Source organism: Tamandua tetradactyla, chromosome 5 (assembly GCF_023851605.1).
Source record: "Tamandua tetradactyla isolate mTamTet1 chromosome 5, mTamTet1.pri, whole genome shotgun sequence".
NCBI classification, from domain to species: Eukaryota; Metazoa; Chordata; class Mammalia; order Pilosa; family Myrmecophagidae; genus Tamandua; species Tamandua tetradactyla.
The window spans coordinates 28876394-28895030 of record NC_135331.1 but is presented as its reverse complement, the minus strand read 5'-3'; the positions used below and the strand labels follow the sequence as shown (position 1 = coordinate 28895030).

At 38.5% G+C, this 18637-nt stretch overlaps 1 protein-coding gene across 1 annotated transcript; it reads left to right on the top strand.

The window, feature by feature from the left end:
• Positions 1–2472: 2472 nt before the first annotated feature.
• On the top strand, positions 2473–3438 carry LOC143683017 (olfactory receptor 13A1-like). The gene has a single exon (XM_077159345.1). It carries the CDS (start codon positions 2473–2475, stop codon positions 3436–3438), a length of 966 nt encoding a protein of 321 aa, XP_077015460.1.
• Positions 3439–18637: the final 15199 nt, after the last annotated feature.

The following is an 18637-nucleotide window of genomic DNA, read 5'->3' as shown; positions in this document are numbered from 1 at the left end:
CTGAGTTTGTGTATCTCATCAGATGAGAGATATGATTTATTTCCTCATCAGATGTTAGCTAAAAATCCCAAGTGTATCTATCCAAGTGAAGTTTTTTTTCAGAGAATTCAAATGTCTTACACAAATATCTAAACTTGAGAATTTTTTTACTTTTTATTGGTTTTGTCAGTTGTGCTTTTCAAAGAATTCATACATTTCCTGTCTTTTCAAATTTTTTCCCTTAAACATAATATAAATATATTTTTATGGTTTTATTTTCAAATTTTTGCCTTAAACATAGTATTCCCTTATTATCATTTTAAGGTCTATATGAAGATATGTTCTTTTTGTTATTCTTGTTTACTGGTAATTACTGTTTTCCCTTCTTTTTGTTTTTAATTATTCCTTCCAGGCTATTATCAAATTGCAGTCTTTCCGTATGTCCAGCTTTGAAATACATTTATTCTCTCCACTGTTTGACTTTATTTCATTAATTTCTATGGTTACACCTACATTTTCCTGCTTTTTATTTTCTCTGTATTCAAGTAGATTGGCTTGTTCTTTCATATATTAGAAACTTGGGGTACTGACTTTAAACATTATCACTCTCTCCTAAAATAGATTTAATTGTAATATAAAAGAAATCTATAAATTTCTCACAAATCACCGCTTGTGTGTTTTTAAACAAGTATGACATAACATAATTTTTAAATCATTGACTTTAAAGTATTTTCTTATTTTTCTTGCTATTTCCTGGAAGTATGTGTTATTTAGAAATTTGCCATGAAATTTCCATAGAGCTGGCATTATTTTAGTTATAATATTGCCATTGATTTCTGATTTACTATTGTCAGCAAGTATTTGGAAATTTTTCAATATTTTAAAACGTATCACCTTTATACATTTTATGGAGCAGCATATATCTAGATACACATGTGTTCTAAAAAAATCAGAAATTGTGACCCATTTCCAAATATCTGCATTTCCTTAGTCCCTTTGACTAAGGTTCTTGCTCTGAATTACTTTTCTTATGACTATCATTTGCAAGATTTCCAAGTGGAGATAAGATGGAGCTTCTTTCTCCTTCTACTACAGTGAGAAAAACAAAATCTGAATTTTTACTCTGTGTATTCACTTTGAACCCAAGTGGTCCGTTCATGGATAATGAGTTAGTAGTTAAGGTGTGAGAACAAGTCTCTTCACTGAGAAACCCTGCAAGAGGCACCAGGGCCCTCTTACGAGGACTTCCCATATCAAGCAGGAGGATTGGACATAGACGAAAACTCAGGGTGACTTTGATCACTTTAAAGGAGGGAACACCAATATTGGGGCTTCCTTTAGGATGGTTACCCTGGTTTCAGTGTAAAATATATGGGGTGCCTGTTGCAATGACAAACTAAACATCCTGGAGATGCCAAAAATTTGACCAAAATGAATCGATGAAAATGAGGTATAGGGATATTTTGAGAGATGTTTAGGACATTTTAGCTACAGGCCTTGGAAACTGGTTGCATGAGAGGGAAGAAAGATGTAAAATAATATCATTTGTTCATTGAACAAATGTCTTTTCAGTGCCTACTATGGTCAGGACCTAAAGATATGGCAATGATCCAGAGAGGTGCCCTGCCCCAAGGAGATACACCTGAGATTTGGATGAGGACCAGGTAGGGGAGATGACTGCACTGAGGGAAAAATCACAGCAGAGACATGTTAGGGGGTAATACTAGGGAAGTTGAGTTTGAAGGTCTGTGGTTCATGAAGTCAGAAAACCACAGAAGTGCTTGAGATTCACACGACTGAAACATGGGAGGTAGATCACCTGGAGTGATAGATCTGCAAATGTTAGAGTTTGGGCAGAACCAGCTGCCAGAGTTGTAAGATAGACCAAAGCAACAGAGGTTGAGGAAAGATGCCCAAAGCCTGACTGTGAGGAACCATGCACATGGAAGGAAAGTCAAGAAGATCTCCACTTCAAGATTAAAATAGCAGGTATTGAGGAAGAGTCCTGAGATTCAGGGTTTGTCAGGTGATGCACAGAAGCTCAGAGATGACCAACTGAAGGGAGCTTTCATTGTGGGAGTAGGAGGCAGAAACACTGCCTCCATAAACTTGTCCACAAATGCCAGTGCATGGAGAGCTCAGAGAGAGAGAGAAGGAACAGACAGTCCTCTGCAAGGGATGTTCTCCTCAACCCCACTGAGAAGGAAAGAAAAGGTGAGGGTGGGTCAGCCCATAACACAAATCTAGATGGCAAAGATTTCTAGGGGAAAATGAAGTGAAAATCAATGAATGATATGTGGTTTTCAGAAACTCATTGCACTGCATGGTGGTTTTGCAAATAAATGGGCTTTCATCAGTTAAACCAGTTGACTTCATCCCTTCCCAAGAGCAAGATGAGGTATAAAATAGACACAGAAGGAAATATGAGCCTGAAGCACTTATCATGTCACCTCTGCAGAGTTTCCATAGAGAAGGGTCAGCACTGATGACCTCATGGAGTGGTGCCCAGGAGTGATGCTTGGACAGTTGGGGAAGTCCAACCATACACTGGTGACAGAGTTTGTGCTGCAGGGGTTCTCAGAGCACCCACACCTGCATCTGCCCCTGCTTGGCTGCTTCATCTTCCTCTACACCATGGCCCTTGTAGGAAACACTCTGATCATCACCGTCATCACCTCCAGCTCTGGTCTCCACAGCCCCATGTACTTTTTCCTGTTCAACCTGGCCACCATGGACATCATCTGCACCTCCTCTGTGCTGCCCAAGGTGCTGGTAGGCCTGGCCTGGGAGGAAAACACCATCTCCTTCCAGGGCTGCATGGCCCAGCTCTTCTTCTTGTCCTGGTCTCTATCTTCGGAGCTGCTGCTGCTCACAGTCATGGCCTATGACCGTTATGTGGCCATTTGCCGGCCACTGCACTATGGGACCCTGATGAGTCTGCAGCTCTGCCTAGCACTAGCTGTGGCAGTGTGGGTCATCTGTGCCCTGAATGCCTCAGTCCACACTGGTCTGATGGCACGGCTGTCCTTCCGTGGCCCCAATGTAATCACTCACTTCTTCTGTGAGACCCCTCCAATGTTGCTGCTCTCCTGCAGTCCCACCCATGTGAACAGCATTATGACACTCTTGGCTGATGAATTCTATGGATACCTCAACTTCCTGCTCACCCTCATGTCCTATGGCTACATCATTGCCAGCATCCTACGCATCCGCTCAGCTAAGGGGAAGAGGAGGGCCTTCTCCACCTGCTCCTCCCACCTCATCGTGGTCTCCATCTACTATTCAGCTGTGTCCAGTGCCTACATCAGCCCAGCCTCCAACTACAACCCTGAGAGAAACAAACTGGCTGGAGTGCTGTACACAGCTGTGAGCCCCACCCTAAACCCACTCATCTACACACTGAGGAACAAGGATGTCAAGACAGCCCTAAGGAAACTCCTCCCCCTTTGTAGGCCTTAAATGCTTCTGTCCTGGATTGCCCCATGCCCATATTCTGAAGACCACACATAAGGAAATAAGGCCTAACTACAACAGTTTTAGCAAAATCATCCTCTGCTTTGGCTGCTGGCCAAATTGGTGTGACTTTGCAGGTGTCATTTTCCAGTAAACAATATGGATGTGTTTTACTGGCTCCCACATGGTATCTTGATGAGAACACAATAAATTTGGGTCTACAGAAGCAGGATCTGTTTCTGAGAGGTTTTCTTCAAGACTGGCACATTCTCAGTAATGTGTCAGGCTCTAGTTGATCACTCAGAGAACTCTGACACCTAAAACTGCCCAGTAGGCTTTTCCTGTTCACATCTACCTTAAATGTCACACACCAAGCCCTAAATGAAAGCGTTCCCAGTTTTACAGATAGCAGAAGTCCTGGGCCCAGTACATTGACCCTTTTAATGTACTGGCCCCATTCAGGCACTTCCCCTACATATGCACTTGTCCACAGGGGTCTGTTTGCCCAGGATTCCCATTGCATCAGTACACATTCAAAATCAATTTACATTCAAAGTCATCACAAATGCCCCCACCCTCAAAGCCTTCCATCATCTGTGCCACAGAAGCAACTTATATTTCCTGAACCCTTTGTGGTCTGATTCTGTATTATCCAAATTTCAGGTCCAGTCAGCATTGCCATCCACAATGAGAGCCCCTTAATTTGAGATGTATCTATGCCCTATTCTGTTCAGTGTGGGGCTCCATCTTAAAAGTTCCACTGTGGGGTGGGTGATGGTGGCACAGTGGCAGCATTCTTGCCTGCAGTGCCGGAAACTCAGGTTCAATTCCCAGTGACTGCCCATGTTAAAAAAAAAAAAAAGTTCCACTGTGCTTAATCACCTTCCTCTGGCATATGTATAATAACACATCACTGCCCAAATCTTCTGCTTATTCACTCAAAATGAGTCGTATACTCATATGTAAATATGAGTTGTGTCAGTAGACGATGCAAACCTATAGTTGAAGTTGCACCAGGTTCTTCATGAGCCATTTTGGATACTTTAACCCACATTTCATAAAATTGTATTTATAGCACATGAGGTGTGATATCTTGCTCCAGTGAGCCTCTGAGTTATATGGGAATGTCTTTGAGTTAACTGATTATGTCCACTGTGATGGAATGGGGGAATACATCAGTTGTCCAGGTTTTTGTTTCCACTGTTGATTGCTGGACCAAGGGTTTTGGGTTGTAAATTCATTTCTAAAGATGCAATAATTATCAAAAGTCATTGGCTTAAAACTATAGAAATTTATTCTCTCATTTTTCTGGAATCTAGAATGCCATATCCAAGATGCTGGCAGGGTCAGACTCCCTCTGAAAGTACTGGGAGCATACTGTACCTTGCTCCTTCCAGCTGCTAGTGGCTCATGATGATCCTTAGCTTGTAGTAGCACCAATCCCATCCCTGCCCCCATTGTCAGGTGGCCACCTTACCTGTGTCTCTCCTCTGTGTCCATGTTTCAATCTCCACCTCCTTTCTCCTATAAAGAAACTAGTTATTGATTGAGATGAGATTCTCAGGTAATTACATCAGCAAAGTATTACAAATATGAATATATGCACAGGTTCCAAGTATTTTCTGGGGATTTTATTTAGCACACTAGTTGCCAGCTTGCTCACCAAATTTGTCCCTGTACCCCACAGGCAATACATTCACCCCATCCCCTTATAACTCACTCAAATCAACCCATTACAGCATCAACACTAAGTAGAAAATCTTGTTTAAACATTATCAGATCAAAAGTCCCATATCTCATCAATTAAATCATGTAGATCATGGGTGAGACTCTGGGTATGATCTAACCAGTGGCAAAGTTCTCCTCAATCTAGAGAATGATGAAGGCATAAAATGAGTCAACATCTGCTAAAATACCATGATAGGGCAAGCATTGAATAGACAATCTCATTCCAAAACTGATTAATTGGATTGGGGAAAGTAGCGGAATTGGGTAGATTGAGTTCAGCCCTGTTCCAAGGAAAAGTTAGAGAAGGAATGGGAGGGCAACGAGATGGTGATTCCAGAGTTCAACTGACCTGGGAGAGTCTTCTGCACCACATAGGGTGGTCTTGGTTGCAAAGCTGAGGAACTAGAAGCAGAGAAATGGAGCCAACACTGAAGCCCAGTGCCCACAGAAGTGCACTGATGGGGAGAGGGGGACCAGGAAATGAGCCAAGCCACATTCCTTGAATGCACTACCCTCACCAGCACAGACCTGTGACTCACCCCACACCCCATGAACCTGAATCCCATCACCCACCCCCACTCCCTGCGCTCCAAGTGTTGCACAGCATCATCCCACTTCCCTTGAGCTCCACACATGAGTGTATCAGTTTATGGCACTCCCAGACCTCTGCCTGTACATGGCCCCCAGTCACACCCCTCAGCTCTGAGAACATCAGTTTGTGGCACTTCTAGACCCCTGCATGGCTGCAGCCCCAAGTCATGCCCTACAGCTCTGGGAAAGTGCTGATCTGTGTAGCCAGGACACATCTGTCCCCCATCTGTCCCCAGACAATGTAATCAACTACCATAGCACTGCACAGATGCACAAAGGGACCCACACTGTAGACCAGTGCATACCAGAGTTATGTCCCCCAGAGCCAGGCACCTGCACAGCTACATCTGTCCTAGCTGCTGGGCATACACATTCACAGGCATCAGTATAATATCCCCAACCTGTGCCTATACCTGTGCTGCAACACATCACTGCACTGCTGTACCCTGCCCTGTGCTCTGCATCCTTCTACACATCCATCCCACAAACACAATGATTTAGACTATTGAAGGAAATCAACTTCCAAAGTAAATCAATCAAGATATTTACATGCAATGAAAACAACAGAAGATCACTAAGCATATCACAATGCAGGCAGATATAGCCCAGCCTAATGACCAAATTACAACACCAGAAGAGTCATAGATATTGGAAAACTAATCAAAGATGTTCATATAACTCTACTAAATAAAAAAAGTGGATGGCTAATGACTTAAGGAGATCAAGAAGACAGCAGAAGAGCAGAAAGATGAACTTGAAAGAATAAATAGAAAAATAGCAGATATCACAGAGATCATAGTTTCTGTTGACTGATTAAAAAACATACTAGAGACACACAACAGCACACAACAGCAGATTTGAGGAGGCAGAAGAAAGAATAAATGAACTAGAGGACAGGATAACTGATTCCAAACACTCAAACAGCAAATGGCAAAAATAATTGAAAAAATTGAATCGGATCTCAGGGAAATGATGGACAAAACAAAGTGCACAAATATAAGAATCATTGGTGACCCAGAACAAGAAGAGAGGAGTAAAGGGCTTGAAAAGTTGTTGAGGATATAATGGGGGAAACCTTACCAACTCTTAAAAAGGACATAGATAAACATGGCAAAGAAGCTCAATAAACTCCAAACAGAATAAGTTCAAATAGGCCTTTCCCAAGACACGTACTAATTAGTCTGTCAAATGTTGAAGAGAAGCAGAAAATTCTGAAAGCAGCAAGAAAAAAACAATTTACTACATACAAAGGAAACCACATAAGGCTGAGATCAGACTACTCAACTGGCACCATGGAGGCAAGAAGGCAGTGGTATGATTTACTTAAGATTCTGAAATTGAGAGACATCCAGTGAAGAATTCTATATCTGCCAAATTGTCCTTCAAAACTGAGGGAAACATTAAAATTTTCACAGGCAAACAAATCCTGAGATAATTGATCAACAAGAGACCAGCCTTACAAGATATACTAAAGGGAGTTCTGCCAGTTGAAAAAATGACAAGAGAGGGAGGTCTGGAGGAGGGCACAGAATTAAAGAGTACCAATAAGGGTAACTTAAAGAATAAAAAGAGAAGGAGAAAAAAGAATATATAAATCTGACAAATAAAATCCAAAAGATAAGACGGCAGAGTCAAGAAAAGCCTTTTCATTAATAACTTTGAATGTGAATGAACTAAACATACCAATTAAAAGGTACAGATTGGCAAGATGGATTAAGAAATATAATCCAGCTATATGTTGTTTACAAGAAACTCATGTTAGACACAAGGATACAGATAGATTGATAGTGAAAGAACAGAAAAAGATTTTCCATGCAAGTTATAACCAAAAGAAAGTAGGAAGTAGCTATACTAATTTCTGACAAAATAGACTTTAAATGTAAAGACATCATAAAAGACAAAGAAGGACACTACATATTAATTATTATTATTATATTAATATTAATTAAAGGGACAATTAACTAAGAAGAAATAACAGTCATAAATGTTTATACTCCCAATCAAGGAGCTCCAATGTACATGAGACAGACATTGGCAAAACTGAAGGGAACAGTAGATGTTTCAACAATAATAGTAGCAGACTTCAATGCATCCTCTCTTCTATAGATAGAAAAAACAGACAGAAGATCAGCAAGGAAACAGAGAAGTTAAACAGCTTAATAAATAGAATTAGGCCTAACAGACATATATAGATCATTGCACTCCAAAACACAAGGATATACATTCTTCTCTAGTCCTCATGGAATGTTCTACAAGATAGATCATATGCTGGGGCATTAAACAATCTTTATAAATTTTAAAACATTGAAATTATTCAAAGTGCTTTCTCTGATCATGATGGAATGAAGCTGGATCTCAATAATCACCAAAGAACAAGAACATTCACAAATATATGGAGATTACATAATACACTCTTAAACAACCAGTGGGTCAAAGAAGAAATTGCCAGAAAAATAAGTAGCTATCTAGAGACAAATGAAAATGAGAATACAACATATCAGAACTTATGGGAGCAAAGGCTGTGCTGAGAGGCAAATTTATTGCCCTAAATTCTATATTAATAAACAAGAAAGAGCAAAAATCAAAGACCTAAGTGCTCACGTGGAGGAACTTGAGAAAGAACAGCAAACTAAGCCCAAAGGAAATAGAAGAAGAGAAATAACAAAGATGAAAGCAGAGTTAAGTGAATGGGAGAGAAAAAGAACAATTGAAAGATCAATAAAACAAAAGTTGGTTCTTTGAGAAAATCAATAAAATTGATGGGCCACTAGCAAGACTGACAGAGAAAAAGAGAGAGAGATTGCAAACAAACAAAATCAGAAATGAGTTGGGGAGCATTACCACAGACCCAGAAGAAATAAAAGAAATCACAAGAGGATACTATGAACAAATATAAATCTACAAATGACACAATTTAGATGAAATGGACAAATTTCTAGAAACACACAAACAAGCTACACTAACTCAGAAAGAACTAGAAGATCTCAACAAACCATCACAGGTAAAGAAATACAATCAGTCATCAAAAATCTTCATATAAAGAAAAGCCCAGGGCTAGATGGTTTCACAGGGAAGTTTTATCAAACATTCCAAAAAAAACTAACACCAATCCTGCTCAAACTTTTCAAAAAAATAAATTGAGGAAAAAGGAACTCTACCTAACTCATTTTATGAAGCTAAATTTTAATAGCAAAACCAGGTAAAAGAAAAGTAAGCTACAGGCCAATCTCCTAATGAACATAGATGCAAAAATTCTCATCAAAATACTACAAATCAAATCCAACAACACATTAAAAGAATTATACACCACAACCAAGCGCGTTTACACTAGAAATGCAAGGATGTTTCAACACAAGAAAATCAGTTAATGTATTATAGTACGTTAAGAAATCAAAAGGGAAAAAATCACATGATCACCTCATTCGATGCAGAAAAAGCATTTGACAAAATTCAGCATCCTTTTCTGATAAAAACACTTCCAAAGTTTAGAATCAAAGGTAACCACGTCAATATGAAAAAGGGAATATATGAAAAACCAGGATGCCCACTGTCATCACTATTCTTCAACATTGTGCTAGAAATTCTAGCTACAGCAATCAGGCAGGATACAGAAATAAAAGGCATCCAAATTGGAAAGGAAGAAGTACAACTTTCACTATTCGCAGATGACATGATACTATACTTGGAAAGCCCAAAGAAATCTACAGCAAAATTGTTTGAGGTAATAAACAAATCCAGCAAGGTAGCAGGATATAAAATTAATGTTCAAAAATCAGTAACATTTTGACACACTAGCAGTGACCTAACTGAGCAGTCAGTTAAGGAAAAAATTCCATTCAAAATGGCAACTAAAATAATCGAGTACATAGAAATTAACTTAACAAAGGAGGTAAAGGACGTGTACACAGAAAACAACACAACATTGCTAAAAGAAATCAAAGAAGACCTAAATTGATGGAAAGACATTCCTTGCTCATGGATAGGAATGCTAAATATAGCTAAAAGGTCAATTCTACCCAAATTGATCTACAGATTCAATGCAATACCAATCAAAATTCCAGCAATCTACTGAGGAAATTTGGAAAAGCTAGTTACCAAATTCATCTGGAAGGGAAAGAGACTCTGAATACCTATTTTAAACATCCATTTTAAAACATAAGAACAGGACAGGCCATGGTGACTCAGCAAGCAGAGTTCTCACCTGCCATGCCGGTACCCGAGTTCGATTCCTGCTGCCTGCCCATGCAAAGAAAAAAAAAAGAAGAAGAAGAAGAAGAAGAAGAAGAACAAAGTGGAAGGATTAAAACTCCTTGACTTTAAAACCTATTATTTAGCTACAGTGGTCAAAACAGCATGGTACTGGCACAAAGATAGAAGCACTGACCAATGGAATTGAATTGAGAGTGCAGAAATAGACCACCAAATCTATGGTCAACTGATTTTTGACAAGGCCCCCAATACCTCTGAACTGGGATAAAATAATCCTTTCAATAAATGGGCATGGGACAACTGGATATCAATGACCCAGAGAGTGAAAGAGAACTCTTACTTTACACCCTATAAAAAATTGACTCAAAGTGGATCATACATCTAAATATAAGAACTGGCACCATAAAGCTTCTAAAACAAAATGTAGGGAAACATCTTCAATATCTAGTAATAACAGGTAGCTTCCTAAACTTTACACCTAAAGCACAAGAAACAAAAGAAAAAACAGATAAATGGGAAGTCCTCAAAATCCAATGCTTCTGCACCTCAAAAGACTTTGTCAAAAAGGTGAAGAGGCAGTCAATTCAATGGGAGAAAATATTTGCAAATCACATATCAGACAAAGATTTGATATCCTGTATATACAAAGAAATCATGCAGCTCAAGAACAAAAGAACAAACAACTCAATTATAAAATGGGCTAGAGAGATGTATAGGCATCTTTCTGAAGAGCAAATATAGATGGCTCAAAAGCACCTGAAGAGATGCTCATTTTCATTGGCTTTAAGGGAAACACAGATCAAGACTACAATGAAACACCACCTCACACTTATAAGAATGGCTGCTATTAAACAAACTGGAAACTATAAATGTTGGAGAGGATGTGGAGAAACTGGAACACTCAAGCACAGCTGGTGGGAATGTATAATGGTGCAGCCACTATGGAGGACAGTTTGGTGGTTCCTTAGGAAACTAAATATTGAGTTGCCCTAAGACCCAGCAATATTGCTACTTGGTGTTCTACTTTGCTAGTTGCCAGAATGCAATATCCCAAAAACAGAATGGCTTTTCAAAAGGGGAATTTAACAAGTTGCTACTTTACAGTTCTAAAGCCAAGAAAATGTCCCAATTAAAGCAAGTCTATAGAAATGTCCAATCTAAGGCATCCAGAAAAAAGATACCTTGATTCAAGAAGGCCAATGAAGTTCAGGGTTTCTTTCTCAAGTGGAAGGGCACATGGCAAACACAGTCAGAGTTTCTGTCTCATCTGGAAAGGCACATGGTGAACATGGCATCATCTGCGAGCTTCTTCTCTTGGCTTCCTGTTCATGAAGCTCCCTGGGAGGCTCTTTCTTTCTTCATTTTGAAGGTCACTGGCTGATAGACTTTCTACTTCTCATGGCTATGTCATTCTCCATTCTTCAAATCTCTTTCATTCTCGAAAATGTTTCCTCTTTTATAGGACTCCAGAAACTAATCAAGACCCACCCAAATGGGTGGAGACATGTCATCACCTAATCCATCACCTAATCAACCACTCTTGATTGGGTTACATCTCCAGGGAGATAGTCTAATTACAGAGTCAAACATGCAGTATTGAATAGGGATTATTCTGCCTTTAAAAAATGGGATTTTGATTAAAACATGGCTTTTCTAGGGGACATACATCCTTTCAAACCAGCACACTTGTTATATATACCCAGAAAAGCTGAAAGCAATGACACAAACAGACTCTTGCACACCAATGTTCAAAACAGTATTATTCACAATTGCCAAAAGATGGAAACCAACCAAATGCCCATCCACAGAGGCGTGGGTTAACAAAATGTGGTATATACATACAATGGAATATTATGTAGCAGTAAGATGAAATGATGTCCTGAAGCACATGACAAGATGGATGAGCCTTGAAGACATAATGCTGAGTCAAATAAGCCAGACACAAGTGGAAAGATACTGTATGATTAACTTTTGTGACCATGGTAAAGGTAAAATCAGAGGCTTATAATGCAAAATACTGGGAACTTAGAGATACATAAAATCTGGAGATGGGTGAACAGTTAGCTAATGAGGTTGAAGTCCAAGGTTAGGGAATAGATAGAAGTGAAAGCAGTTCTCTAGTGGTCTATAAGTAATATTACCACATTGAAAATAAACAAGATTGAAAGGGGTTGTATAGACCAATGTGTCCCATTGATTAGAGATATAAACATAAATAGGTTCTTACAAGAACTACTTCAAAGGGATGATTTGTGTACAAAGAATGTTTAAGTCCAGGGTACAGGGGGAAAACTACCATTGAATACTATGAGCTATGTTTGAAAAGAAAACATCAGCAGTACCACAGCAACAGCAGTGGTAAATAATAGGGGGAGGGACAAGAGTTAAGAGGAGGTTTAGATTTCTGATTGGGTGAGGGTGTGCTTATGGGTTATCTTTCAATTGTGAGCAATAAAATTATCGAAAATTGAGAGTATTTATAGACCGTGGACTTGGGGACTACACATGATGCCTGATGAATGCATGTGGCTGAAGGATGCACCGACTGAGAAATAGATTGGTGAACAATGATGTATACATATGATCAAATTATGTGTTGCTACAAAAAGGAACGAAGTTGTGAGGCATGCAACAATGTGAATGAACATGTGAGGCATTTGGTGAGGCAAAATAAGCCAAAAACTAAAGAACAATTATGATATGGTCTCCTTTAGGAAATGCTTATAAGAAAACAGGAGCCTAGATTGTAAGCTTTTGTAGCAAACACATTTAGTCCAGAGCGGTAATTATTATTTCTGGATTTCAAGAGGCTATTCTGTATATACATATATATAACCTGATATTTAAAGATGAGAACAAAGTTGATCAGGTCAGGGTTAAATTAATTCAGAGCAAAGGAGTAAGAAAAACATTGTCTGTATTTTATAACCACCCTACTCTTTGAGACCAAAGGAAGAAAGGTTTATTTGGTATTGAACCTAAACTTTCTGTAGCACATAATCTAACTCAACCTATATGCGTAGCTCATTTGAACAACTGAAACACAGGGATCCCAGAATGAGAAAGAGGTCCTTTACTCCTGTAAAGCTTCATGTAATGCCTGGACACATCCTAGAGCATATTAAGCAGATAATTGAAAAGTATTGACAAAGTCCTTTGAAGGATGGGAGAAAAAAAATATGGAATTATTGCACTTTACCATCAGAGAATCCCCTGATACTTTGTCAAAGTTTAGGGACACCCAAATTGATAGGTCAAGCTCTTGATCTTTTTTTAACTTGTACTATTTTTTAATATTTTTGTTATGAATAACAAACAGACATGCAAACATTCTTGACATGGTTACAATCAATGGCTCACAATATCATCACATAGTTGCATATTCATCACCATGATCATTTTTTTAAACATTTGCATCTCTCCAGCAAAAGAAAGAAAAAATTCATACATGCCATACCCCTTACCCCTCCCTCTCATTGACCACTAATATTTCAATCTCCTCAGTTTATTTTAATCTTTATTCCTCCTATTATTTGTTTATTTCTTAGCCATATTTTTTTACTCATCTGTTCATACTGTAGATAAATGCAGCATCAGACACAAGGTTTTCATGATCAACAGTCACATTTCAAAAGCTATATCATTATACAGTCATTTTCAAGAAACATGGCTACTGGAAAAACAGCTCTATAGTTTCAACATACTTCCCTATAGCTGCTCCAATACACCATAGACTATAAGGGGATATTTATATAATGCATAAGAATAACCTCCAGGATAACCTCACAACTCTGAAATCTCTCAGCCAATGACACTTTATTTTGTCTCATTTCACTCTTCCCCCTTTTGTTCAAGAAGGTTTTCTCAATCCCTTGTTGCCAAGTCCCAGCTCATTCTGGGATTTCTGTCCTATGTTGACAAGGAGGTTTATACCCCTGGGAGTCATGTCCCACATAGACAGGAGTGGCGAGCAGAGTTTGCTTGCCATGTCGGCTGAGAGAGAGAGAGGTCACATATGAGCAACAAAAGTGGTTCTCTGGGGATGATTCTTAGGTCTAATTTTAAGTAGACTTAACCTATCCTTTGCAGGGATAGGGACAAACTCCAAGATTGAAGGCTTAGCCTATTGATTTGGTTGTCTCCGCTGCTTGTGAGAATATCAGGAATTCTCCAAATGGGGAAGTTTAATTTTCCCCCTTTCTCCCCAGTCCCTCGAGGGGACTATGCAAATAGCTCTTTATTCACTGTTCAAAACACTGTGGGATTTACTGGGACATCACAGTAACCTGGACAAACTTACAAAATATCATGTCTTATTCAAGGTTCCATGTACTTATGGTGTTCAATTAAACTGTCCATATAAGTTAAATTAGGAAATGCACTAGTCAAAATATAAATTTTGTGCCAAATAAAAATTTCTTGCTTTAGTCTGACACACAAGTTGAAGTTTTCAAATATGAATGGCCATCTATTTTCAACATCCTGCAATACTGGCATTCCTTTGCTCTTCTTCATACAGAAATATTTTTTAATTTGTACATTTAGTCACTATCATTGTACATTCCAGACATTTTAAGATTATATCATCACAGTCTTTATCATCTTTCCTCCTGGTTTCATATGTGTCCCCAACCCTTCTCCCTCTATCATTCTCACATTCACCTTCGTTCAATATACTTACATTATTGTGCTGCAATCAGGTAATATTGTGCTATCCATTCCTGGATTTTTACAACTAATCCAGTTGCACAATCTGTACCCTTTCTGCTCCAATTACCCAATCTCTATCCTAATTCTTTGTCCTCATGACATGTGCTCTTCACTGAAATTCTTCAAATTCACTCATTAATATTAGTTCATATTAGTGAGACTGTACAATATTTGTCCTTTGGTTTCTGGTTAATTCCACTCAGCATAACATCCTCAAGGTCTATCCATGTTATTCCATGTTTCATGACTTTATTCTGTCTTACAACAGCATAGTATTCCATTGTATGTATATACCACAGCTTGTTTAGCCACTCATCTGTTGATGGACATTTGAAGCCCTTAATCTTGAGGCTTACTCTTATGAAGATTATGTAAATAGCAGAGAAGCTTAGCCCACCTACAGGTATGCCTAAGAGTTACTTCTGGAGGACCGCTTTGTTGGTCAGATGTGGCCTCACTCTCTCTAAGGCCAACTCGAAAGTTAATTCATTGCCCTCCACCCTATGTGGGATATGACACCCAGGGGTGAAAGTCTCCCTGGTAGCATGGGAGACAATTTCCATGGATGAGTCTGGCCCTGGAACTGTAGGATCAACAATTCCATCCTGACCAAAATGGGGAAAAGAAGTGTAACTAACAAAGTATCTGTGGGACAGAGAGTTTAAATAGACTCAAGAGGCTACTGTATGAGTGTTGCTTTTATGCAAGCTCCAGTTAGACACTGCTACACAGCATAACCTGCTAAACCCCCACCAGGGCCATTCCAGCCAATCCTAAAGAATACCTAGGGCAATATATAAGATTCCACAAGGGTTCCATGCACTAGAGTAACTTTTCAGAAACCTACAACCTCCAGACGGATTCCTGGACCAGATAAGTCCTGAAATCTAAAGGGCCCAGCCTCTCCAGAATATCAGATTTTCCAACATAAAAAAGTTAGAATGGCCATAACCCAAACACCCCTAAAGAGAGAGACTGAAAGATCAAAGGTGATGGTGGAGTATACAGAGAAGGTAGGATTTAACAAATGAATATGAATCCTAAATCATTTTAGGATATCTCTTTTAGCCTCCAGTATCTGAGAGCAGCTAGAAGTAAAAACCTAAAATTGTGGAATTGCAACTCATACCAAACTCTGAAATGTGTTCTACAACTAATTGTGGTGCTGTGCTTTGAAAATTATTGCTTTTTTGTATATATGTCATTTTTCACATGCAAAAAAATGTCTCTTGTGATGATAAAAAAATATTTATGCCTTCTAGCATCCTATATTCCAGAGCAGCTAGAAGGAAAAATCTGAGAGGATCATATGGGAGCCCATGATAAACCTGGAATTGATCCTGTTAAAGCACTTGTTGATGAGTGCTTTGAAAACTATTGCATTTTTCTTTCTTTGCTTCATGTGTATGTCAGCCTATACAATAACAAAAACTTTTTAAATAAGAATACCTAGGACTTGAACTAAGACTCTATAAAAGATTCATGCACTATACTTGTTTACCTAGAGCCTATAATTCTCAGAGGGTTCCTAGGTCAGACAAATCCTGAAACCCAGAGGGATCAGCCTCTCCAGGATATAATCATCCCCCTATCTTTAGTGTCAACACCCCTTCTCAACATGTAAAAGTGAGAAAGGACATTGCCTAGTGATCTCTGTAGATTGGAAGAAGGATCAAAGGAGAAGGAGCAGTTATAACACAGAAAATAGGATTTCACAAATGAGTATGATTGCTGAATCACTATATTGATATTTCTTTTAGCCCCCTGTGTTTTGGAGCTACTAGAGGGAAAAATCTGAAACAGTGGAATGGTAACCCTTAACAAACTCTGAAATCTGTTCTGTGAGTACTAGCTGAAGTGTACTTTGAAAATTATTGCTTTTTCTTTCTTTTCTTTTGATATATGTCATATTTCACAATAAAAATATATTTAAGAATATATGAGGTTCATATTTGGGATGATAGTAATATTTTGGTAATGGACAATGGAGATGATAGCACATTATGAATGCAATTAACAGCACTGAAATATGTATCTGAATGTGATTAAAAGGGTAAAAGTGACATTGTATATACAGTTACAGAATAAATATTTTTTAAAATCCACAAAAAAAGTGAGCCTTATGCTAAGCCTTGAACTTTTTTAAAGTTCAATTATAAAATTGTCAGTATCATCATCTGTAAGAAATGTTCCATACCACTGCAAGATGTTGTTGCTAGGATGGTGTACAGGAATCTGTACTAATGTGCAATTGTTCTGAAAACCCACAATTTCTCTAACAAAGAACAAAATTGTAAAGACTAAGCCAGGAAACCTTTCTGAGGCCAACTCTCTCCGAATCATGGTGAACACAATTAAAAGCACCAAAATAAATATCTGAATGTGCATAAAAAGCGAAATGTTGGATTGTGTACAGGCAATGAGAATAAAAAAATTTTAAAGAATCATGGAATTGTACTACAAAAACAGTGAACCACAGTTGACTAATTTCTTTGGGAAAAACTCACAGTACAATATTGAATGACAGTGGTGACAGTGGGCACAATTGTCTTGTTCCCAATCTTAGAGGGAAAGCTTTCAGTCTTCCACCATTAAGGAGGATGATAGCTGTGTGCTTTTCACATATGCCTTTTATCTTTATGTTAATTTGAGAATGTTATGTACCCCATAAAAGGTCATATCCTTTTAATCCATCCTTATTAGGGCAGGACTATTGTGGGTGGTACATTTTGATTAAGTTCTTTCAATTGCGATGCAACCTGCCTCATCCAGGGTAGGCATCAACCCCTTTACCAGAGTCCTTTATGAGAGGATAAGATAGTTAAAACCAAGAGAAACTCACAGAGTAAAAGCCCCTGGAAGAGCTGAAAGAAAAAGCCACTGAAACCAGAAGCTGAAAGCAAGAAAACCCAGGAGAGAAGGATGAACATACACTGGCCATGTGACTTCTCATGTGACTGAGGTGTTCTGGATGACAACAGCCTTTCTTCAGAGAAGGTATCATCCTGTTCAAGCCTTAATTTGGACATTTTCAGAGCCTTAGAACTGTAAATTTGTAAGCTAATAAATTCACATTGTAAAAATGAACTCATTACTGGTATATTACATTCTGGCAATTTTCAGGTTGAAGAACGTTCCTTTTATTCCTAATGTTCTAAATATTTCTATAAAGAAGTGATGCTGGATGATGTTGCATGACTTTTCTGCATCAATAGAAATGATCATGTGCCTTCTCCTTCACTGTATTAATGTGGTGTGTTACATTCATTGATTTTCTTGTGTTAAGCCAACTTTTCACACCAGGGTAAAATCTCACTTGATTATGGTGCATAATTCTTTTAATATGCTGTTGGATTTGATTTGCTAGTATTTTGTAGAGAATTTCTGCATTAGAGGTAATGGCCTGTAGTTTTATTTCTTTGTGGTATCTTCATCTGGCTTTGGGTTGAGGGCAATGTTGGCCTCATAAAAGGAATTAGGGAGCATTCAATATTTGGAAGAGTTCATGCAGAATTGGAGTTAGGTCTTCTTGGAATGTTTGGTAAATTCCCCTGTGAAGCCATCTGCTCCTGGCCTAGTCTTTGATTGGAGGCTTTGTTTACTGAGTCAATCACTTTATTAGAAATTGGTTTCTTGAAAACTTCTATTTCCCTTGACTCAATGCAGGTAGTTTATGTGTTTCTAAGAATTTGTCAATTTCTTCTAGGTTATCTAAGTTATGGGCACACAGTGTTTCCTAGTATCCTCTATTAGGACTTTTTATTTCAGCAGTGTTTGTAGTAATGACCTCTTTCCCATTTTTTATTTTCATTGTTTCTAAACACTCTTTTATTCTTTGTCAGCTTAACTAAAAGTTTATCAATTTCATTCAGCTCAAGGAACCAACAATTGGTTTGATTAGTTCGCTCTAAACTTTTGTCTTCCACTAAAATCCTTGTTATTTCCTTCCTACTGCTCATTTTGAGTT

What these genes read in the sequence shown, in the direction of transcription:
- LOC143683017 (XM_077159345.1), top strand. Translation starts at nt 2,473, where the DNA reads ATGGAGTGGTGCCCAGGAGTGATGCTTGGACAGTTGGGGAAGTCCAAC.